This window comes from Salmo trutta, unplaced genomic scaffold, assembly GCF_901001165.1.
Source record: "Salmo trutta unplaced genomic scaffold, fSalTru1.1, whole genome shotgun sequence".
Classification (NCBI taxonomy): domain Eukaryota; kingdom Metazoa; phylum Chordata; class Actinopteri; order Salmoniformes; family Salmonidae; genus Salmo; species Salmo trutta.
Genome location: NW_021822521.1, coordinates 6,011 through 32,519, shown reverse-complemented (window position 1 = coordinate 32,519; position 26,509 = coordinate 6,011). Strand labels below are relative to the sequence as shown.

Here is a 26,509-nt window from a genome sequence, read left to right as displayed (position 1 = left end):
TCAGGACAGTGTGGTGACTTGTCAGGACAGTGTGGTGACTTGTCAGGACAGTGTGGTCCTGATAAGGTAGGAAAACATTTACACACACATTTTGTTCTTCTGTCCTCGTGGGGACCTACAATTGATTTCCATACAAAATCCTACTTCCCCCTAATTTTAAACCTATCCCTAATTCTAAACCTAACCCTAATTCTAAACCTAACCCTAATTCTAAACCTAACCCTAAACCTAACCCTAATCCTAGACCTAATTCTAAACCTAAGTCCTCAGTTTAGAATAGCCTTTGTCCTCATGCGGATGTGGGAAATGTCCCCATGAGGGACAATTTTCCCTGTTTTACTATCCTTGTGGGGACCTAAAATCCCCAAAAGTCCCCAGAAGAATCAACCCCCCCCACACACACACACTCACCGTATTCCTAGAAACGGGCAGGCCGCTGGGAGACGGAGCCCTCAGCACACAACAAAGGACACACTAATTGCTGATTTCATTTGGAAAGTCTCCAGCAGTTCTCTGATTTCTAGAAGTTGACATTCAGAAAGTCTATCTTTTGTGTTTGATTAGATGGGCTGAATGATGGCTTGAAGCTGTGGACAGTGGCTCTGAACAGCTCTGATGCTGAACAACAGGTTGTGTGTGAGTGGCTTGGATGCCTGCTCCTTACTCAGTGGCATGTAAACCCCAATTAGGAGCTGTGTTGTGCTGCTTTGGTCAATTCTCTGCTGAGCTATTCTATTCTAGTGTCTTATATTATAGTGTATTATATTATAGTCATTATATTAGAGGCATATATTATAGTCTGTTCTATTATACTCTAGTATATTCTACTCTATATTATAGTCACATTATAATATAGTCATATTATATTAGTCTTCTATTATATTATAGTCATTATATTAGAGGCATATATTATAGTCTGTTCTATTATACTCTAGTATATTCTACTCTATATTATAGTCATATTATAATGTAGTCATATTATATTAGTCTTCTATTATATTGTAGTCATTATAATACAGTCTTCTATTATATTCTATTATATTCTATTATAGTCATATTATATTAGTCATATATTATAGTCATTATAATATAGTCTTCTAGTCTATTATAGTCTATTATAGTCTATATTATACTCATTATATTAGTCTTCTATTCTACTCTGTTCCATTATATTTTAGTATATTCTATTATAGTCTATTCTACTCTATTATAGTCTATTCTACTCTATTATAGTCTATTCTACTCTATTATATTATAGTCTATTCTACTCTATTATAGTCTATTCTACTCTATTATAGTCTATTCTACTCTATTATATTATAGTCTATTCTACTCTATTATAGTCTATTCTACTCTATTATAGTCTATTCTACTCTATTATAGTCTATTCTACTCTATTATAGTCTATTCTACTCTATTATAGTCTATTCTACTCTATTATAGTCTATTCTATTATAGTCTATTATATTATAGTCTATTCTACTCTATTATAGTCTATTATATTATAGTCTATTCTACTCTATTATAGTCTATTCTACTCTATTATAGTCTATTCTACTCTATTATAGTCTATTATATTATAGTCTATTCTACTCTATTATAGTCTATTCTACTCTATTATAGTCTATTATATATAGTCTATTCTACTCTATTATAGTCTATTCTACTCTATTATAGTCTATTATATTATAGTCTATTCTACTCTATTATAGTCTATTATATTATAGTCTATTCTACTCTATTATAGTCTATTCTACTCTATTATAGTCTATTCTACTCTATTATAGTCTATTCTACTCTATTATAGTCTATTATATTATAGTCTATTCTACTCTATTATAGTCTATTCTACTCTATTATAGTCTATTATATTATAGTCTATTCTACTCTATTATAGTCTATTATATTATGGTCTATTCTACTCTATTATAGTCTATTCTACTCTATTCTACTCTATTATATTATAGTCTATTCTACTCTATTATATTATAGTCTATTCTACTCTATTATAGTCTATTATATTATAGTCTATTCTACTCTATTATAGTCTATTATATTATAGTCTATTCTACTCTATTATATTATAGTCTATTACATTATACTCTATTCTACTCTATTATATTATAGTCTATTCTACTCTATTCTACTCTATTATATTATAGTCTATTCTACTCTATTATATTATAGTCTATTCTACTCTATTATATTATAGTCTATTCTACTCTATTATAGTCTATTCTACTCTATTATAGTCTATTATATTATAGTCTATTCTACTCTATTATAGTCTATTCTACTCTATTATAGTCTATTATATTATAGTCTATTCTACTCTATTATAGTCTATTATATTATAGTCTATTATATTATAGTCTATTCTACTCTATTATAGTCTATTCTACTCTATTATAGTCTATTATATTATAGTCTATTCTACTCTATTATAGTCTATTATACTCTATTATAGTCTATTCTACTCTATTATATTATAGTCTTCTACTCTATTATATTATAGACTATTCTACTCTATTATAGTCTATTATATTATAGTCTATTCTACTCTATTATAGTCTATTATATTATAGTCTATTCTACTCTATTATATTATAGTCTATTCTACTCTATTATAGTCTATTATATTATGTTCTAGTCTATTCTATTATAGTCTATTATATTATAGTCTATTCTACTCTACTATATTATAGTCTATTATTTTCTAGTCTACTCTATTCTTGTCTATTCTACTCTATTATAGTCTATTATATTATAGTCTATTCTACTCTATTATGTTCTAGTCTACTCTATTCTTGTCTATTCTACTCTATTATAGTCTATTATATTATAGTCTATTGTACTCTATTATATTATAGTCTATTATGTTCTAGTCTACTCTATTCTTGTCTATTCTACTCTATTAAAGTCTATTATATTATAGTCTATTCTACTCTACTATATTATAGTCTATTATGTTCTAGTCTACTCTATTCTTGTCTAGTCTACTCTATTATAGTCTATTATATTATAGTCTATTCTACTCTATTATAGTCTATTATATTATAGTCTATTCTACTCTATTATAGTCTATTCTACTCTAGTATAGTCTATTCTACTCTATTATAGTCTATTCTACTCTATTATAGTCTATTATATTATAGTCTATTCTACTCTATTATAGTCTATTCTACTCTATTATAGTCTATTATATTATAGTCTATTCTACTCTATTATAGTCTATTCTACTCTATTATAGTCTATTATATTATAGTCTATTCTACTCTATTATAGTCTATTATATTATAGTCTATTCTACTCTATTATAGTCTATTCTACTCTATTATAGTCTATTCTACTCTATTATAGTCTATTATATTATAGTCTATTCTACTCTATTATAGTCTATTCTACTCTATTATAGTCTATTATATTATAGTCTATTCTACTCTATTATAGTCTATTATATTATAGTCTATTCTACTCTATTATATTATAGTCTATTCTACTCTATTATATTATAGTCTATTCTACTCTATTATAGTCTATTATAGTTATAGTCTATTCTACTCTATTATAGTCTATTATATATAGTCATATTCTACTCTATTATAGTCTATTATATATAGTCTATTCTACTCTATTATATATAGTCTATTTCTACTCTATTATATTATACTCTATTCTACTCTATTATATTATAGTCTATTCTACTCTATTATATTATAGTCTATTCTACTCTATTATATTATAGTCTATTCTACTCTATTATAGTCTATTCTACTCTATTATATTATAGTCTATTCTACTCTATTATATTATAGTCTATTCTACTCTATTATATTATAGTCTATTTACTATTATAGGTTATTATATTATAGTCTATTCTACTCTATTATAGTCTATTATATATGTATTCTACTCTATATAGTCTATTCTACTCTATTATAGTCTATTATATTATAGTCTATTCTACTCTATTATAGTCTATTCTACTCTATTATAGTCTATTATATTATAGTCTATTCTACTCTATTATAGTCTATTATATTATAGTCTATTCTACTCTATTATAGTCTATTCTACTCTATTATATTATAGTCTATTCTACTCTATTATATTATAGTCTATTCTACTCTATTATAGTCTATTATATTATAGTCTATTCTACTCTATTATAGTCTATTATATTATAGTCTATTCTACTCTATTATATTATAGTCTATTCTACTCTATTATAGTCTATTATATTATGTTCTAGTCTATTCTATTATAGTCTATTATATTATAGTCTATTCTACTCTACTATATTATAGTCTATTATGTTCTAGTCTACTCTATTCTTGTCTATTCTACTCTATTATAGTCTATTATATTATAGTCTATTCTACTCTATTATGTTCTAGTCTACTCTATTCTTGTCTATTCTACTCTATTATAGTCTATTATATTATAGTCTATTCTACTCTATTATATTATAGTCTATTATGTTCTAGTCTACTCTATTCTTGTCTATTCTACTCTATTATAGTCTATTATATTATAGTCTATTCTACTCTACTATATTATAGTCTATTATGTTCTAGTCTACTCTATTCTTGTCTAGTCTACTCTATTATAGTCTATTATATTATAGTCTATTCTACTCTATTGTATTGTATGGAATGGGCCATCCCAAGTTGCAGCGTGTGGAAGTGTTTTGACATTTTAATTGTCATATTGCATTCATTCGATGCACCCCATTCCTCCACAAGTGAAGCCATTGTTTGGACAGAGACTTGAACACATTTCAGTGTGTGTGTTTTGTGGGATGTTGGTTCTTGTTGAGGAAATACAGTGAACAATACAGTGAACACCAGTTAGACCACAAGAACAACCTGAAATACAAAGACAATCCAGAAATATGTCATTTATGTGCATCATTAACAGAGTTAAAATAAAACTAAGCCTTGAATTATAATAGCTGCCAAAGGCGTAGGACAATTCAAATGTTCAAGCAGCCTTTACTAGCTTTTTCACAGTAACTTTTTAATAAGTTAACAGTAATCGCTGGATTATTTGCAGACAGAGATTGCAGGAAAAGAAATTAGCGTAGGCTGGATGGATGCTAGATAGATAATACTTCCAGTATGTTTTTAGTACCAAAACAATAGATTATTGTTCTTCTACAGCTTAACGATTTGAACAAAACAATTTCTTCTGCTGTAACTGATCTTTTACGCTCTCACTATGATGTCATCGGTAATGCATGTGTTTCTATAAATATACAAATCAACTCAATCAAGTTTTTGAAACATGATCCATTCATTTTGAGCTGTTTGTGTGGACTTTGAATCAGGGTAGATCCTGTGTCTAGTTCACTGCACATCACAGTCCTTGTTCTCGTATTTCAGTTATAAGCCATGTTCTCCTCTGTTCTGTACCCTCCACTGTGGAACTCCGGGACACTCCACTCTAGAACTCTGGAACAGTTCAGTCCTTGTGGTCCGTCGGTGGTAAACAGAACCTTTATGCTACCAGGCCGAGTCTGGCGATCTTTGCCGAGAGGAATGAGTGGAGGATGAAGACAATAGGCTTTGGGCATGAGTGGAGGTCCAGCTGCTGAACATAGAACAGGAGAGAATGTTAGATGTTACATTCCAGTTCCATGAGTTCTAATGGTGAGTTCCATTATATTACAGTTCCATGAGTTCTAATGGTGAGTTCCATTATATTACAGTTCCATGAGTTCTAATGGTGAGTTCCATTATATTACAGTTCCATGAGTTCTAATGGTGAGTTCCATTATATTACAGTTCCATGAGTTCTAATGGTGAGTTCCATTATATTACAGTTCCATTAGTTCTAATGATGAGTTCCATTAGTTCTATTCTATTACAGTTCCATTAGTTGTAATCTGTTACAGTTCCATTAGTTCTAATGGTGAGTTCCATTAGTTGTAATCTGTTACAGTTCCATTAGTTCTAATGGTGAGTTCCATTAGTTCTAATCTATTACAGTTCCATTAGCTCTAATGGTGAGTTCCATTAGTTCTATTCTATTACAGTTCCATGAGTTCTAATGGTGAGTTCCATTAGTTCTATTCTATTACAGTTCCATGAGTTCTAATGGTGAGTTCCATTAGTTCTAATCTATTACAATTCTATTATATTACAGTTCCATGAGTTCTAATGGTGAGTTCCATTATATTACAGTTCCATGAGTTCTAATGGTGAGTTCCATTATATTACAGTTCCATTAGTTCTAATGATGAGTTCCATTAGTTCTATTCTATTACAGTTCCATTAGTTGTAATCTGTTACAGTTCCATTAGTTCTAATGGTGAGTTCCATTAGTTGTAATCTGTTACAGTTCCATTAGCTCTAATGGTGAGTTCCATTAGTTCTATTCTATTACAGTTCCATGAGTTCTAATGGTGAGTTCCATTAGTTCTATTCTATTACAGTTCCATGAGTTCTAATGGTGAGTTCCATTATATTACAGTTCCATTAGTTCTAATGATGAGTTCCATTAGTTCTATTCTATTACAGTTCCATTACTTGTAATCTGTTACAGTTCCATTAGTTCTAATGGTGAGTTCCATTAGTTGTAATCTGTTACAGTTCCATTAGTTCTAATGGTGAGTTCCATTAGTTCTATTCTATTACAGTTCCATGAGTTCTAATGGTGAGTTCCATTAGTTCTATTCTATTACAGTTCCATGAGTTCTAATGGTGAGTTCTATTATATTACAGTTCCATTAGTTCCAATGGTGAGTTCCATTAGTTGTAATCTATTACAATTCTATTATATTACAGTTCCATGAGTTCTAATGGTGAGTTCCATTAGTTGTAATCTATTACAGTTGTAGTGTTCTGAGAGCAGAACACATCTAAACATAGTTATTTTCATTAACAGCAGAGGGACTTGCAGGACAGTGTTTCAGTATGCCCATGTATGACTCATTTCCTGTTTAACGTATAGGGGATTCTGTGGAAACTTTTCCATCTTTACTTGTTTGTGTTCATTTAACCGTGGCTAGGTAGAGCAGAAGAGAAACTGAAATGAAATATGAGTCAACTGGTTTTTTATCCTCTATGAAATACGGTCTCATGTATAGTCATCAACTAACAGAGACGGTTGTTAAGAGTGGTCCTAGTAGAAACAATGGTCCTGATAGTGTGAATGATAACCAGGTTAATGTAGGGGAAAGGTCACATGGTGGATCTACTGTAGTGTGGAATATCAAGAGGAGGATGCCTTGCTTCTTGTTTAAAAAAAACACTTACAATTTCACCCTCTTTTCCACTGAAATCCAGGAAGAGCATCCGGACCCCGTCGTCGGAGGACATCTTGAGGCGTTCGAAGGGGTAGCAAAGGAGAGGTTTGGCCTGGTTCTGGTTCCCCTGGTCCACCTGGTCCTCCCCCTTCTGCTCAGCCAGGACAGAGAAGCCCTGCTCGTAGTGGATCACCAGTCTGCACTCCTGGCCCTTGTACATACAGCCTGGAACAGGACAATAGAATGGGTAACAGCCTGGCCCTTGTATATACAGCCTGGAACAGGACAATAGAATGGGTAACAGCCGGGCCCTTGAACATACAGCCTGGAACAGGACAATAGAATGGGTAACAGCCTGGCCCTTGTACATACAGCCTGGAACAGGACAATAGAATGGGTAACAGCCTGGCCCTTGTACATACAGCCTGGAACAGGACAATAGAATGGGTAACAGCCTGGCCCTTGTACATACAGCCTGGAACAGAACAATAGAATGGGTAACAGCCTGGCCCTTGTATATACAGCCTGGAACAGGACAATAGAATGGGTAACAGCCTGGCCCTTGTACATACAGCCTGGAACAGAACAATAGAATGGGTAACAGCCTGGCCCTTGTACATACAGCCTGGAACAGAACAATAGAATGGGTAACAGCCTGGTCCTTGAACATACAGCCTGGAACAGAACAATAGAATGGGTAACAGCCTGGCCCTTGAACATACAGCCTGGAACAGGACAATAGAATGGGTAACAGCCTGGCCCTTGAACATACAGCCTGGAACAGGACAATAGAATGGGTAACAGCCTGGCCCTTGAACACACAGCCTGGAACAAGGCAACATACTGCTGGGTGAATAAAGTTCCACTAACCTTTCAGTATTTTTTAAACTGTATACACATCCCAAAACAAAGGGGGAGCTAGAGAACAGGTAGGAACAGTATGAAGGGAGGACGCAGGATTCCAACCCCTGTCTCCGGGCTTGCAATATTACAGTATGTGCTTGTGCTGGGAGTGTTGCTACTAGACCACAACAAGCTATGTACTGCTAGGTCATTCCTGAACCTTGCACATCCAGCCTGTAACAGGACAACAGTTGGATGAAAACAAGGCCCTGTCCTGGCTGTATATTAGGACTACTGCTGCTTGGTGCTAGTGGGTGGGAAATTAGTTCTGGAGCAGATGTCAGCCATTTTAAATCCAGATAAGTGATTTGGCTTGTAAAAACAGACAACGGCTGTATTTCACATTTGTTGTTTTTCTAATCAATCCCTTTTAAATTCATCTCCAGCTCTTGAGAAAAAACTACCATTCATGACCCTGCCTTGCCTATAGATGTTTTTTAATATATAATGTTGTACTCTTTGAAAGGCTGATTCCTTGTCTGTCCCATATATAATACACTGATCTGTGTGTCAGATATATGGATTCCCATGCTGTCAATCCTAGGCCTTGCCATTGCTCCATGCTCGTCAGACATGATCTCCTGTGCTGAGAGCAGGATGTACCAGCTCTATTGTATCAGTGTCAACAAGCTACTTCTCAAACTACTTTACATGTGTTCCAGTAAACCTCTGCAAATCACTCTAAGGCTTGTGTGGCTCTCTGTCAAGAGGTAAGAGCCTTTTGTAAAGACTCAAGCTAAGATGGAACACTTTACTGATAAACACACACTGTTGCTCTGAAAGACAGTTTCACAAAGGACTTATCTTCTTTAGAGGGTAGTCCGAAAGGTATTGTTGTGTTAAAGGCATCGTCCGTATCATATCGTCCTCATATTGCTGTCACAACAACATTCTCTTAATACTGACTTAGAATTACCTGTGGGAAGAAGTTGTATGGAAAGGTCAGAGGTCAAACTAACATGTACCCAACTCTCTCAGGTGTTAGTGTTTTTTTGTTCCACAATAAGGAAATACTACTCCCTACCTGAAATGCTTGACCTGTGTGACTCCCACCGCTTTCCCACCAACAGGGAAACACACACACAAAGATGCTTTCAGTCAGACACAAAGAACCTCCATTCAGAGTGGCAAAACACAGAAACCTCCCCAAGGAAAGCAAGGTGGATCCAGTTTGGTTACTATAACTACCAGAATCCTTAAAAGGTAATTTACGGACAGAGGAACTTTTGAGTGCTTTCTAACCCTGTAGGGTCTAGGAGTAGTTTATCCCCAAGCTCTAACCCTGTAGGGTCTAGGAGTAGTTTATCCCCAAGCTCTAACCCTGTAGGATCTGGGAGTAGTTTATCCCCAAGCTCTAACCCTGTAGGGTCTAGGAGTAGTTTATCCCCAAGCTCTAACCCTGTAGGGTCTGGGAGTAGTTTATCCCCAAGCTCTAGCCCTGTGGGGTCTAGGAGTAGTTTATCCCCAAGCTCTAACCCTGTAGGGTCTAGGAGTAGTTTAACACCAAGCTCTAACCCTGTAGGGTCTGGGAGTAGTTTATCCCCAAGCTCTAACCCTGTAGGGTCTAGGAGTAGTTTATCCCCAAGCTCTAACCCTGTAGGGTCTGGGAATAGTTTATCCCCAAGCTCTAGCCCTGTGGGGTCTAGGAGTAGTTTATCCCCAAGCTCTAACCCTGTAGGGTCTAGGAGTAGTTTAACACCAAGCTCTAACCCTGTAGGGTCTGGGAGTAGTTTATCCCCAAGCTCTAACCCTGTAGGGTCTAGGAGTAGTTTATCCCCAAGCTCCAACCCTGTAGGGTCTAGGAGTAGTTTATCCCCAAGCTCTAACCCTGTAGGGTCTAGGAGTAGTTTATCCCCAAGCTCTAACCCTGTAGGGTCTGGGAGTAGTTTATCCCCAAGCTCTAACCCTGTAGGGTCTAGGAGTAGTTTAACACCAAGCTCTAACCCTGTAGGGTCTGGGAGTAGTTTATCCCCAAGCTCTAACCCTGTAGGGTCTGGGAGTAGTTTATCCCCAAGCTCTAACCCTGTAGGGTCTGGGAGTAGTTTATCCCCAAGCTCTAACCCTGTAGGGTCTAGGAGTAGTTTATCCCCAAGCTCTAACCCTGTAGGGTCTGGGAGTAGTTTATCACCAAGCTCTAACCCTGTAGGGTCTGGGAGTAGGTTATCCCCAAGCTCTAACCCTGTAGGGTCTGGGAGTAGTTTATCCCCAAGCTCTAACACTGTAGGGTCTAGGAGTAGTTTATCCCCAAGCTCTAACCCTGTGGGGTCTAGGAGTAGTTTATCCCCAAGCTCTAACCCTGTAGGGTCTGGGAGTAGTTTATCCCCAAGCTCTAATCCTGTAGGATCTAGGAGTAGTTTAACACCAAGCTCTAACCCTGTAGGGTCTGGGAGTAGTTTATCCCCAAGCTCTAACCCTGTAGGATCTGGGAGTAGTTTATCCCCAAGCTCTAACCCTGTAGGGTCTAGGAGTAGTTTATCCCCAAGCTCTAACCCTGTAGGGTCTGGGAGTAGTTTAACACCAAGCTCTAACCCTGTAGGGTCTGGGAGTAGTTTATCCCCAAGCTCTAACCCTGTAGGGTCTAGGAGTAGTTTATCCCCAAGCTCATGTCTATGTTAGATTTCTTTCCCACTCGTGACATACAGTATGATATTCAGTATAGGGGTCACTCCTTGATAGAGAGCCCTTCTCCTTGTGTGCTTTAGGTGCTTAAGTTACAATATTAAGCAAACACAACTGTGATGACATCATAAACCCCTATAGGTAGTGTATCAACAATACCTCTGTATTACAGACCACTGATCACAACAGGAATATGCCAGTGGATAAATACATGCCCTTTACAATAAATAAGAGACTAGATAATATATAATACATAATAAATTGTTAATACATTATAAATAATAAAACAGCCCCTGAACAATATCTGATTCTGACTATTGCTTTATTTTGAGCCAGTTGAATAACGGTCAAGTTGGCCTCAAACGCGAAAAGCCAAATCCCTCAAGATACGTCCTAAATGACACCATATATAGTGCACTGCGTTCGGGAATAGGGTGCCGTTTGGGACGCAGTCTCCGTAATAATCATCACTGGACTCAATGGAAATGTAGCTCCTCAGCCAAAAGAGGCCTTTTTCCTCTAAAACCCCACAATATGGCGCTAGGCCCAGACCCCGACGTAGAGTTCAGCTATTCTTAGGACTAAATATTGTAATACTAATAATAACAACGTTTTCACTGTAAATAAAAGATTAAAAAGATTTAGCCAAATTTAGCCACAGTCTACAAAGAGACAAAAACACTCAACCACACGCTCCAGAGGTCCATAGAGGTCCATAGAGGTCCATAGAGGTCCATAGAGGACCATAGAGATCCATAGAGGACCATAGAGGACAATAGAGGTCCATAGAGGTCCATAGAGGACCATAGAGGTCCATAGAGGACCATAGAGGACCGTAGAGGTCCGTAGAGGTCCGTAGAGGTCCATAGAGGTCCATAGAGGTCCATAGAGGTCCATAGAGGACCATAGAGGACCATAGAGGACCATAGAGGACCATAGCATGCCTCTTTCACAGATTCACAGACACTGTCCAGACAAAGTTTATGAGTTTCCTATTCTATACCCTGTCCAGACATATTGTATTAGTTTCCTATTCTATAACCTGTCCAGACATGCCCAGACACAAATCTAAAGGGTGAATGAGAATATGTACATGTAAGTATATGGATGAGCGATGGCTGAGCGGCATAGGCAAGATGCAATAGATGGTATAAAATACAGTATATACATGTGATATGAGTAATGTAAGATATGTAAACATTATTAAAGTGTCATTATTTAGAGTGGCATTGTATTAAGTGACTATTAATCCATTTATTAAAGTGGCCAGTGGTTGGGTCTCAATGTAGGCAGCAGCCTCTCTGAGTTAGTGATTGCAGTTTAGCAGTCTGATGGCCTTGAGAAAGAAGCTGTTTTTCAGTTTCTCGGACCCCGCTTTGATACACCTGTACTGACCTCGCCTTCTGGATGGTAGCGGGGTGAACAGGCAGTGGCTCGGGTGGTTGATGTCCTTGATGATCTTTTTGGCCTTCCTGTGACATTGGGCACTGTAGGTGTCATGGAGGGCAGGCACTTTGCCCCCGGTGATGCGTTGTGCAGACCGCACCACCCTCTGGAGAGCCCTGCGGTTGCGGGCGGTGCAGTTGCCGTACCAGGCGTTGATACAGCCCGACAGGATGCTCTCGATTGTGCATCTGTAAAAGTTTGTCAGGGTTTTGGGTGATAAGCCAAATTTCTTCAGCCTCCTGAGGTTGAAGAGGGGCTGTTGCGCCTTCTTCACCACACTGTCTTTGTGGGTGGACCATTTCAGTTTGTCTGTGATGTGTACGCTGAGGAACTTAAAACTTTCCACCTTCTCCACTGCGGTCTCGTCGATGTGGATAGGGGGGTGCTCCCTCTGCTGTTTCCTGAAGTCCACGATCATCTCCTTTGTTTTGTTTACGTTGAGTGAGAGGTTTTTTTCCTGACACCACACTCTGAGTGTCCTCACCTCCTCCCTGTAGGCTGTCTCGTCGTTGTTGGTAATCAAGCCCACTAATGTTGTGTCGTCTGCAAACTTGATTGAGTTGGAGGCGTACATGGCCACGCAGTCGTGGGTGAACAGGGAGTACAGGAGGGGGCTGAGCACGCATCCTTGTGAGGCCCCAATGTTGAGGGTCAGGGAAGTGGAGATGTTGTTTCCTACCTTCACCACCTGGGGGCGGCCCGTCAGAAAGTCCAGGATCCAATTGCACACGGCGGGGTTGAGACCCTGGGCCTCTAGCTTGATGATGAGCTTGGAGGGTACTATGGTGTTGAATGCTGAGCTGTAGTCAATGAACAGCATTCTTACATAGGTATTCCTCTTGTCCAGATGGGATAGGGCAGTGTGCAGTGGGATGGCGATTGCGTCATCTGTGGACCTGTTGGGGTGGTATGCAAACTGAAGTGGGTCTAGGGTGGCCGGTAAGGTGGAGGTGATATGATCCTTGACTAGTCTCTCAAAGCCCTTCATGCTGACAGAGGTGAATGCTACGGGGCGGTAGTCATTTGGTTCAGTTATCTTTTCCTTCTTGGGTACAGGAACAATGGTAGCCATCTTGAAGCATGTGGGGACAACAGACTGGGATAGGGAGCGATTGAATATGTCCGTAAACACACCAGCCAGCTGGTCTGCGCATGCTCTGAGGATGTGGCTAGGGATGCCGTCTAGGCCAGCAGCCTTGCGAGGGTTAACACGTTTAAATGTTTTACTCACGTTAGCCACGGAGAAGAAGGGGGGGCGCAGTCCTTGTTAGTGGACCGCGAAGGTGGCACTGTATTATCCTCAAAGCAAAGAAGGCGTTTAGTTTGTCTGGAAGCGTGACGTCAGTGTATGTGACGTGGCTGGTTTTCTTTTTGTAGTCCGTGATTTCCTGTAGACCCTGCCACATACGTCTTGTGTCTGAGCCGTTGAATTGCGACTCCACCTTGTCCCTGTACTGTCATTTCGCTTGTTTGATTGCCTTGCAGAGGGAATAACTATACTGTTTATATTCAGTCCTATTCCCAGACCTCTTTCCATGGTTAAATGCGGTGGATCGCGCTTTCAATTTTGCACGAATGCCACCATCCATTCAAGGTTTCTGGTTAAGGTAGGTTTTAATAGTCACAGTGGGTACAACATCTCCAATGCACTTCTTTATAAACACAATCACAGAATCAGCGTTTAGGTCGATGTTGTTCTCTGAGGCTGACCGGAACATATTCCAGTCCGCGTGATCAAAACAATCTTGAAGCGTGGCTTTCAACGACCAGCGTTGAATGGTTCTCATTACAGGTACATCCTGTTTGAGTTTCTGCCTATAAGACGGTAGGAGCAAGATGGCGTCGTGGTTGGATTTGCCGAAGGGAGGGCGGGGGAGGGCTTTGTTTGCATCACGGAAGTTTGAGTAACAGTGGTCGTGGGTATTGCCCATGCGCGTAGCGTAATCAATATGCTGGTAGAATTTAGGTAGCCTTGTTCTCAAATTTGCTATGTTAAAATCTCCAGCTACAATAAATGCAGCCTCAGGGTGTATGGTTTCCAGTTTGCATACAGTCCAGTGAAGTTCCTTGATGGCCATGTTGGTGTCTTCTTAATGGGGAATGTACACAGCTGTGACTATAACTGACGAGAATTCTCTTGGTAGGTAAAATTTGATTGTAAGGAATTCTTTGTCAGGTGAGCAGGACTTGAGTTCCTGTATGTTGTTATGATTACACCATAAGTCGTTAATCATAAAGCATACACCCCCGCCCTTCCTCTTCCCAGAGAGATGTTTATCTCTTGTCGGTGCGATGCATGGAGAAGCCCGGTGGCTGAACTGATTCCGAAAACATATCCCGAGAGAGCCATGTTTCTGTGAAACAGAGAATGTTACAATCTCTGATGTCTCTCTGGAAGGCAACCGTTGCTCGAATTTCCTCTACCTTGTTGTCAAGAGACTGGACATTGGCTAGTAGTATACTCGGGAGCGGTGGGTGATGTGCACGTCTACGGAGCCTGACCAGGTGGCCGCTTCATCTGCCCCTTCTGCGGCGCCGTTGTTTTGGGTCGACTACTAGAATTAGATCCATTGTCCTGGGTGGTGGTCCGAACGGAGGATCCGCTTCGGGAAAGTCGTATTCCTGGTCGTAATGTTGGAAAGTTGACGTTGCTCTTATATCTAATAGTTCTTCCCGGCTGTATGTAATAAGACTTAAGATTACCTGGGGTAACAATGTAAGAAATAATACATAAAAAAACAAAATACTGCATAGTTTCCTAAGAACTCGAAGCGAGGCGACCATCACTGTCGGCGCCATCTATATAAACTCAGCAAAAAAAGAAACGGCCCTTTTTCAGGACCCTGTTTTCAAAGATAATTTGTAAAAATCCAAATAACTTTACAGATCTTCATTGTAAAGGGTATAAACACTGTTTCCCATGCTTGTTCAATGAACCATAAACACTTAATGAACATGCACCTGTGGAACGGTCGTTAAGACACTAACAGCTTACAGACGGTAGGCAATTAAGGTCAGAGTTATGAAAACTTAGGACACTAAAGAGGCATTTCTACTGACTCTGAAAAACACCAAAAGAAAGATGCCCAGGGTCCCTGCTCATCTGCGTGAACGTGCCTTAGGCATGCTGCAAGGAGGCATGAGGACTGCAGATGTGGCCAGAGCAATAAATTGCAATGTGCGTAATGTGAGACGCCTAAGACAGTGCTACAGGGAGACAGGATGGACAGCTGATCGTCCTCGCAGTGGCAGACCACGTGTAACAACACCTGCACAGGATTGATACATCCGAACATCACATCTGCGGGACAGGTACAGGACGGCAACAACAACTGCCTGAGTTACACCAGGAACGCACAATCCCTCCATCAGTGCTCAGATGGTCCGCAATAGGCTGAGAGAGGCTGGACTGAGGGCTTGTAGGCCTGTTGTAAGGCAGCCTATGGCTATGGGCACAAACCCACCGTCGCTGGACCAGACAGGACTGGCAAAAAGTGCTCTTCACTGACGAGTCACGGTTTTGTCTCACCAGGGGTGATGGTCGGATTCGCGTTTATTGTCGAAGGAATGAGCGTTACACCGAGGCCTGTACTCTGGAGCGGGATCGATTTGGAGGTGGAGGGTCAGTCATGGTCTGGGGCAGTGTGTCACAGCATCATTGGACTGAGCTTGTTGTCATTGCAGGCAATCTCAACGCTGTGCGTTACGGGGAAGACATCCTCCTCCCTCATGTGGTACCCTTCCTGCAGGCTCATCCTGACATGTCCCTCCAGCATGACAATGCCACCAGCCATACTGCTCGTTCTGAGCGTGATTTCCTGCAAGACAGGAATGTCAGTGTTCTGCCATGGCCAGCGAAGAGCCCGGATCTCAATCCCATTGAGCACGTCTGGGACCTGTTGGATCGGAGGGTGAGGGCTAGTGCCATTCCCCCCAGAAATGTCTGGGAACTTGCAGGTGCCTTGGTGGAAGAGTGGGGTAACATCTCACAGCAAGAACTGGCAAATCTGATGCAGTCCATGAGGAGGAGATGCACTGCAGTACTTAATGCAGCTGGTGTTAGGTTCCTATTGTATACCCTCCTATGACAACAATGTTCACGTTGACCTAGCAAAGATAGTAAAGCTTATGTCTGACAGCTGATGCCATGTCACAATAAGTGAAGTGATATATGATCCATTCCTAAAGAGCTCTTAGTGAAAACAACATATTTTACATGGTTCCCTGAGTCACTGGATCAGTAACAACATGTATGACATAGTTCCCTCAGACACTGGATCAGTAACAACATGTATGACATAGTTCCCTCAGACACTGGATCAGTAACAACATGTATGACATAGTTCCCTCAGACACTGGATCAGTAACAACATGTATGACATAGTTCCCTCAGACACTGGATCAGTAACAACATGTATGACATAGTTCCCTCAGACACACAGTTGATAAACACTGGTTGCGTCCCAAACAGCGCTCTATTTCCCATAGGGTTCTGGTCAGATGTAGTGCACTATACTGTATAGGTAATAGGGTGTTATTTGGGACACAGCTTTGTTTTGACATGTTGTAATAAACTCTGATCAACTGAACTAAGTCAGTGAGGAAATCCCTCCTCCCTTTGTCTCTCCCATTCCCAACATGTGTCTGATCTCCACTGTAGCTTATGACAGAGGGGGAGGAGAGAGAGAGATCCTCCTGATAAATGATGAAGCTGTTTAACAGCTAAATAAAACGGTGTGAAACGTACAGGAAAACTCTCTCCTCTCCTGGCTGGGTAGTGTGGACGTCTCTCACCTAAACAGCTGTTTAACAGCTAAATAAAACGGTGAAACGTACAGGAAACTCTCTCCTCTCCTGGCTGGGTAGTGTGGACGTCTCTCACCTAACAGCTGTTTACATTTCCACTAGTGACCAGATCTCTGCCTTGTATATAGACATAATATCACAATTGAAATGTCTCCTATTCCTCTGAAACGTTTGTGAGTGTAGTGTTTACTGTTTCATTTCATTGTTTTATTTCACTTTTGTTTATTATCACACACACCACACACACACACACACCACACACACACACACACACACAACCACACACACACACACACACACCACACACACACACACAGAGAGAGACCACACACACAGAGACACACACAGACAGACCACACACACACACACACAGACCACACACACACACACAGACCACACACACAGAGACCACACACAGACAGACCAACAACACACACGGACACACAACACACACACAGACCACACACAGACCACACACAGACCACACACACAGAGACCACACACACAGAGACCACACACAGACCACACACAAACCACAAAAAGACAGACCACACACAGACAGACCACACACACAGAGGCCACACACAGACCACACACAGACCACACACAGACAGACCACACACAGACAGACCACACACACAGAGGCCACACACAGACCACACACACACACACACACACAGACCACACACACACACAGGCGGCAGGTAACCTAGTGGTTAGAGCGTTGGACTAGTAACCGAAAGGTTGCAAGATCGAATCCCTGAGCTGACAAGGTAAAAATCTGTCGTTCTGCCCCTGAACAAGGCAGTTAACCCACTGTTCCCCGGTAGGCCATCATTGAAAATAAGAATTTGTTCTTAACTGACTTGCCTGGTTAAATAAAAGGTAATTTTTTTTAAATAAAACACACAGACTACACAGACCACACAGACCACACAGACCACACACATACACAGACCACACACACACAGACCACACACACACAGACTACACACATACACAGACCACACAGACCACACACAGACATCACACACACAGGATCTCACAGTGACATTCCGTTCCTTTTGAAAAACATGGACTCCTTTCTCAATGTCTTCCATGTGACTGACCAGCAGTAACCCCCCCTTACCAAATACTGCAGCTATGAGTACTGTACTGAGACTGACAAACCCGTCTATGTTACAATCACACTAACATGATAAGTAACCTTGATTTGAGTTACTCCCCAAGCTAATGTCTACCTAGGCTCACTGGTAGTGACTTGGTTAATCAAGGCTTTAGCTCAGCGGGCCTCACACAGTCTAATAGCCAGGGTCGGTGGTAGTGGTACTCACTGGTAGTGACTTCTTTGATCATCTGGGCAGAGGAGTGACAGCCCGTAACGATGTGCCTGGTCCACAGTGAAAGGTCCTGAGAGGTTTCAGCTCTGAACAGGTGGGCCTCGATACCCAGTCGGGTTCCTGTACGTGTGGCGAAGGACAGCTCCACGCCCGGCTGGGGAGAGCCTCGGTCTGGGCCAGAGTGCACCAGCCTACAGACAGACACACATTCTGTTATATTCTGCTGTTGAGAGAGACTAGCTAGTCAGTGCTGTAACCATATAACCCTCTTCACATCAAGGACATAAAGGTGGAATGATTGATAACATGATAAAAAGTAACACGTTCTTGGCTGTGTTCAGTAATGGAAACATGTTGTGGATGTGTCCTCCTGTGCCACCTCATCTTTCACATGTGTTCTGCACCATGAGGCCAATAGAGGGTAGATATCTTCTGATCAATGCTTGGCCAATAGAGTGTAGGTGTGTAATGATTATTGCTTGGCCAATAGAGGGTAGATATCTTCTGATCAATGCTTGGCCAATAGAGGGTAGATATCTTCTGATTAATGCTTGGACAATAGAGGGTAGATATCTTCTGATTAATGCTTGGACAATAGAGGGTAGATGTCTTCTGATTATTGCTTGGCCAATAGAGGGTAGATATCTTCTGATTATTGCTTGGCCAATAAAGGGTAGGTGTGTTTGGAGTGGCGGAGGATTACCATGTGGTCATGGTTGGGTTGTTCAGGGTGGATGCTACTAACCATGTGGCTAAGATAAGATAAATGTGTTTTGCTATTTGACTAGCAGGAAGACGGTGTATTTTGCTTACTGTGTGGATAGCAGCAGCTATTTTTCTTGTGGCTAGTAGAGAGAGGGTGTGTGTAGCGTACCGTGTAGCTAACAGTGGGTATGTGTGTGCAGGGCTGTGCCAGGATTCCTTCATGCGTGGAAGGCTGTGATAGAGGAGCAGGTCTTTCTCTGTCACCATCACCAGCACTGGCTTCCACTGCTGCTTCTCATTCTCTGTCTGGAGAAAAACACACCACACTTGCGTTAGAAATACTCTCTGTCTAGGAGAAAAACACACCACACTGTGTTAGAATACTCTCTGTCTGGAGAAAACACACCACACTGTGTTAGAATACTCTCTGTCTGGGAGAAAACACACCACACTGTGTTAGAATACTCTCTGTCTAGGAGAAAACACACCACACTGTGTTAGAATACTCTCTGTCTAGGAGAAAACACACCACACTGTGTTAGAACTCTCTGTCTAGGAGAAAACACACCACACTGTGTTAGAATACTCTCTGTCTAGGAGAAAACACACCACACTGTGTTAGAATACTCTCTGTCTGGAGAAAACACACCACACTGTGTTAGAATACTCTCTGTCTAGGAGAAAACACACCACACTGTGTTAGAATACTCTCTGTCTGGAGGAAACACACCACACTGTGTTAGAATACTCTCTGTCTGGACAAAAACACACCACACTGTGTTCGAATACTCTCTGTCTAGGAGAAAACACACCACACTGTGTTAGAATACTCTCTGTCTAGGAGAAAACACACCACACTGTGTTAGAATACTCTCTGTCTAGGAGAAAACACACCACACTGTGTTAGAATACTCTCTGTCTAGGAGAAAACACACCACACTGTGTTAGAATACTCTCTGTCTAGGAGAAAACACACCACACAGTGTTAGAATACTCTCTGTCTGGAGAAAACACACCACACTGTGTTAGAATACTCTCTGTCTGGAGAAAACACACCACACTGTGTTAGAATACTCGCTGTCTGGAGAAAACACACCACACTGTGTTAGAATACTCTCTGTCTAGGAGAAAACACACCACACTGTGTTAGAATACTCTCTGTCTAGGAGAAAACACACCACACTGTGTTAGAATACTCTCTGTCTGGAGAAAACACACCACACTGTGTTAGAATACTCTCTGTCTAGGAAAACACACCACACTGTGTTAGAATACTCTCTGTCTGGAAGAAAACACCACACTGTGTTAGAATACTCTCTGTCTGGGAGAAAACACACCACCCTGTGTTAGAATACTCTCTGTCTAGGAGAAAACACACCACACTGTGTTAGAATACTCTCTGTCTAGGAGAAAACACACCACACTGTGTTTAGAAATCTCTCTGTCGGGGAGAAAACACACCACACTGTGTTAGAATACTCTCTGTCTAGGAGAAACCACAACCACACTGTGTTAGAATACTCTCTGTCTGGAGAAAACACAACCACACTGTGTTAGAATACTCTCTGTCTAGGAGAAAACACACCACACTGTGTGTAGAATACTCTCTGTCTAGGAGAAAACACACCACACTGTGTTAGAATACTCTCTGTCTGGAGGAAACACACCACACTGTGTTAGAATACTCTCTGTTCTGGAGAAGAAAACACACCACACTGTGTTAGAATACTCTCTGTCTGGAGAAACACACCACACTGTGTTAGAATACTCTCGGTCTAGGAGAAAACACACCACACTGTGTAGAATACTCTCTGTCTGGACAAAAACACACCACACGTGTTAGAATACTCCTCTGTCTGGAGAAAACACACACCACACTGTGTTAGAATACTCTCTGTCTAGGAGAAAAACACCCACACTGTGTTAGATACTCTCTCTGTCTAGGAGAAAACACACCACCACTGTGTTAGAATACTCTCTGTCTAGGAGAAACACACCACACTGTGTTAGAATACTCTCTGTCTAGGAGAAAACACACCACACTGTGTTAGAATACTCTCTGTCTGGGAGAAAACACACCACACTGTGTTAGAATACTCTCTGTCTGGAGGAAACACACCACACTGTGTTAGAATAACTCTCTGTCTGGACAAAACACACCACACCGTGTTAGAATACTCTCTGTCTAGGAGGAAAACACACCACACTGGTTTAGAATACTCTCTGTCTGGACAAAACACACCACACTGTGTTAGAATACTCTCCTGTCTAGGAGAAAACACACCACACTGGTGTTAGAATACTCTCTGTCTGGACCAAAACACACCACACTGTGTTAGAATACTCTCGTCTGGAGGAAACACACCACACAGCAATGACAGGCTGCTGCTATTTGCATGGGGGTTACTGGTGCAATGGAGGGAATGTTCTGGACTAGAAAATACAATTTAGCAAGAGTGATAAGCACATACTACTACAAACAGCAAAGACACAACCTTGAATGTCTTCAGCATTTCTCTATGTAACTAAGTCTTAGTAACAATATCTTCGTTATTTTTCACAGCAAGGCACTTATATACAGTTTTCATCTTGGCCTGTAGATAAACTCTCAACTCCCAGACACCCAATACAACACCGGCTTGCATAACATTATACAGCATAACAATCCTCATTATGAAAGTTACAGCAAAATCCTCATTATGAACGTTACAGCACAATCGTCATTATGAAAGTTACAGCACAATCCTCATTATGAAAGCTTAGTTACAGCACAATCCTTATTATGCAAGCTTTGCTACAGCACAATCCTCATTATGAAAGTTACAGCACAATCCTCATTATGAAAGTTACAGCACAATCCTCATTATGAAAGTTATAGCGCGATCAACATTATGAAAGTTATAGCGCGATCCACATTACGAAAGGTACAGAACAATTCTCATTATGAAAGCTTAGTTACAGCACAATCGTCATTGTGAAAGCTTAGTTACAGCACAATCCTCATTATGAACGCCTAGTTACAGCATAATCCTCATTATACAAGCTTAGTTACAGCACAATCCTTATTATGAAAGCTTAACTACAGCGCCATCCTCATTATGCAAGCATTGCAACAGAACAATACTCAATATAAAAGTTACAGAACAATCCTCATAATGAAAGCGTTGCAACAGAACAATCCTCATTATGAAAGTTACAGCACAATCCTCATTATGAAAGTTACAGAACAATCCTCATTATGAAAGCTTTGCTACAGCATAATCCTCATTATACAAGCTTAGTTACAGCACAATCCTTATTATGAAAGCTTAACTACAGCGCCATCCTCATTATGCAAGCATTGCAACAGAACAATACTCAATATAAAAGTTACAGAACAATCCTCATAATGAAAGCGTTGCAACAGAACAATCCTCATTATGAAAGTTACAGCACAATCCTCATTATGAATGTTACAGCACAATCCTCATTATGAAAGTTACAGAACAATCCTCATTATGAAAGCTTTGCTACAGCACAATCCTCATAATGAAAGTTACAGAACAATCCTCATAATGAAAGCTTTACAACAGAACAATCCTCATTATGAAAGTTACAGCACAATCCTCATTATGAAAGCTTTGCTACAGCACAGTGCTCATAACTATAAGCCTCGTCTCACTATGAGGTCCTCAGCTAGTTATGAGAACATATGATTCTGGTGGCCATAGGTCAATCCTATAACATTACCAACACATGTTGCCAAGTAACCATATTAAAACACCATATACAGGCTCACAAACGTAGATCTAACTAAAGCCTACACAACCACATAATTAGTGTGTAACGATCATTCAATTTAAAATGCTGCCACAGTATAATTGGCTATAGTATGAGAGTGAATATAAAGTCTGTGGTTAAAGCCAGGCTCAGGACAGTTGCACAGAGCAACCTCAACAAGGCTGTAAAACAAGGATCCCCTCCCTCCCTCCTCCTCTCCTCCCCCACCTCTCCATCTCTTCTACTGTCCTCTTCCCCTCCTCTCCTGTCCTCTTCCCCTCCTCTCCCCTTCCCCCCCTCCTCTTCCCCTCCTCTCCGCCTCCTCTCATCTCCGCCTCCTCTCCTCTCTGCCTCCTCTCCTCTCTGCCTCCTCTCCCCCCTTCCCTTCCTCTCCCCCTCCTCTCCTCTCCTCTCCTCTCTGACTCCCCTCCCCTCCCTAGAATACTCTCTGTCTATGAGAAAACACACCACACAGCATGACAGGCTGCTGCTATTTGCATGGGGGTTACTGGTGCAATGGAGGGAATGTTATGGACTAGAAAATACAATTTAGCAAGAGTGATAAGCACATACTACTACAAACAGCAAAGACACAACCTTGAATGTCTTCAGCATTTCTCTATGTAACTAAGTCTTAGTAACAATATCTTCGTTATTTTTCACAGCAAGGCACTTTATACAGTTTATTCATTTTGGCCTGTAGATAAACTCTCAACTCCCAGACACCCAATACAACACCGGCTTGCATAACATTATACAGCATAACAATCCTCATTATGAAAGTTACAGCACAATCCTCATTATGAAAGTTACAGCACAATCCTCATTATGAAAGCTTAGTTACAGCACAATCCTTATTATGAAAGTTACAGCACAATCCTCATTATGAAAGCTTTGCTACAGCACAATCCTCATTATGAAAGTTACAACATAATCCTCATTATGAAAGTTACAGCACAATCCTCATTATGAAAGTTACAGCACAATCCTCATTATGAAAGCTTATCTACAGCACAATCCTCATTATGAAAGTTACAGAACAATCATCATTATGAAAGTTACAGCATAATCCTCATTATGAAAGCTTATCTACAGCACAATCCTCATTATGAAAGCTTTGCTACAGCACAATCCTCATTATGAAAGCTTTGCTACAGCACAATCCTCATTATGAATGCTTAGTTACAGCACAATCCTAATTATGAAAGTTACAGCACAATCCTCATTATGAACGCCTAGTTACAGCACAATCCTCAATATAAAAGCTTAGTTACAGCACAATCCTCATTATGAAAGATACAGCACAATCCTCATTATGAAAGTTACAGCACAATCCTCATAATGAAAGTTACAGAACAATCCTCATAATGAAAGCTTTGCAACAGAACAATCCTCATTATGAAAGTTACAGCACAATCCTCAATATGAAAGCTTTGCTACAGCACAATCCTCATAATGAAAGTTACAGAACAATCCTCATAATGAAAGCTTTGCAACAGAACAATCCTCATTATGAAAGTTACAGCACAATCCTCATTATGAAAGCTTTGCTACAGCACAATCCTCATAACTATAAGCCTCGTCTCACTATGAGGTCCTCAGCTAGTTATGAGAACATATGATTCTGGTGGCCATAGGTCAATCCTATAACATTACCAACACATGTTGCCAAGTAACCATATTAAAACACCATATACAGGCTCACAAACGTAGATCTAACTAAAGCCTACACAACCACATAATTAGTGTGTAACATTAATTCATTTTAAAATGCTGCCACAGTATAATTGGCTATAGTATGAGAGTGAATATAAAGTCTGTGGTTAAAGCCAGGCTCAGGACAGTTGCACAGAGCAACCTCAACAAGGCTGTAAAACAAGGATCCCCTCCCTCCCTCTCCTCTCCTCCCCCACCTCCCCTCTCCTTTCCTCTTCTCTCCTGTCCTCTCCATCTCCTCTCCATCTCCTCTACTCCTCCTCTCCTCTCCTCCTCTCCTCTCCCCTTCCCCTCCTCTCCGATATCTGATCACATTAGCATGCTGAACTCCAGAGGGTCTGCTCTGTAGTCTGTTGACCATCACACAGCTAAGTAGAGACTCAGACTCCAGCCTGTAGTGTGTTGACCATCACACAGCTAAGTAGAGACTCAGACTCCAGCCTGTAGTGTGTTGACCATCACACAGCTAAGTAGAGACTCAGACTCCAGCCTGTAGTGTGTTGACCATCACACAGCTAAGTAGAGACTCAGACTCCAGCCTTTAGTGTGTTGACCATCACACAGCTAAGTAGAGACTCAGACTCCAGCCTGTAGTGTGTTGACCATCACACAGCTAAGTAGAGACTCAGACTCCAGCCTGTAGTCTGTTGACCATCACACAGCTAAGTAGAGACTCAGACTCCAGCCTGTAGTGTGTTGACCATCACACAGCTAAGTAGAGACTCAGACTCCAGCCTGTAGTGTGTTGACCATCACACAGCTAAGTAGAGACTCAGACTCCAGCCTGTAGTGTATTGACCATCACACAGCTAAGTAGAGACTCAGACTCCAGCCTGTAGTGTGTTGACCATCACACAGCTAAGTAGAGACTCAGACTCCAGCCTGTAGTGTGTTGACCATCACACAGCTAAGTAGAGACTCAGACTCCAGCCTGTAGTGTGTTGACCATCACACAGCTAAGTAGAGACTCAGACTCCAGCCTGTAGTCTGTTGACCATCACACAGCTAAGTAGAGACTCAGACTCCAGCCTGTAGTCTGTTGACCATCACACAGCTAAGTAGAGACTCAGACTCCAGCCTGTAGTGTGTTGACCATCACACAGCTAAGTAGAGACTCAGACTCCAGCCTGTAGTGTATTGACCATCACACAGAAACTGCATCCCAAATGGAACCATATTCCCTATATAGTGCACTAAGGTGCCATTTGTGACTCACAATGGGGCAGGCAGGCAGTAATAAAAGAGGAACTCATTAAGAAGCCTGGAAAGCATCCTCTGGCTTGGCTTGGCAGACTGACTGACTAACTGGCTGACTGATTGACTGATTGACTGACTGCCCAAAGTACAGGGCTATAGTCTACTCAGTATTAGCCGTCTCGCTCTCTCTCTGCCAGGCTTGCCCTGACTAATAAGAGAGTGATGAAAGAGGATTTAGAGGAGGCCGAGGAGGGGGGGGGGGAAAGTCACCAGGGAACAATAGCTGCTGTACTGTATAGAAGGAACACTACAAAGCCCCCATCCAGGCTTCTTCTGTTGGAAACTACTGCATCAGCTATACTGTATGAGGATCCTAGAATGCTTGGCTCACCATCGTATAACTGCCTCACAAAAATCACATATGAGTTATCATCAGAAGGTGGGCTGTGAATGCATATTATTCATCTGATTAAAGGTAAGCACGTTTATTTGAGGTGTTTTCCTGCACCAACATTCAATAAAGTACAGAGTAGCTCCTACCTTCTCAGCCAGCCAGCCCAGCTGTCTGATCTCTCTGCTCCCTGCGATTCCTGTTCTTCCTGTGTGCTCTTTGACCTCTGTGATGACCTTGTTGATGAGGTTAGAGGTCGCCGACTGCATGACCTCGAACCAGGCCTGGGCCGAGGCTGTGTCTTTACACCGTAACACCACAGTATGCTTGGCGTCCGGAGAGTGCAGCTCTAACTGCCTGGAGAACACAAACAGACAG

The 26,509-nt window shown here is 40.9% G+C and overlaps 1 protein-coding gene across 3 annotated transcripts; it reads right to left on the bottom strand.

Annotated features, from left to right (window-relative positions):
- Positions 1–4,788: 4,788 nt before the first annotated feature.
- On the bottom strand, positions 4,789–26,488 carry LOC115182465 (beta-1-syntrophin; the record flags this gene model as incomplete). Of its 3 annotated transcripts, none has more annotated exon segments than XM_029744060.1 (5): positions 4,789–5,592; positions 7,260–7,474; positions 18,358–18,554; positions 19,238–19,374; positions 26,281–26,488. In XM_029744060.1, coding segments are annotated over 5 exon segments (850 nt in total), but the record flags the coding sequence as incomplete, so codon positions are not given.
- Between the last annotated feature and the right edge of the window lie 21 nt (positions 26,489–26,509).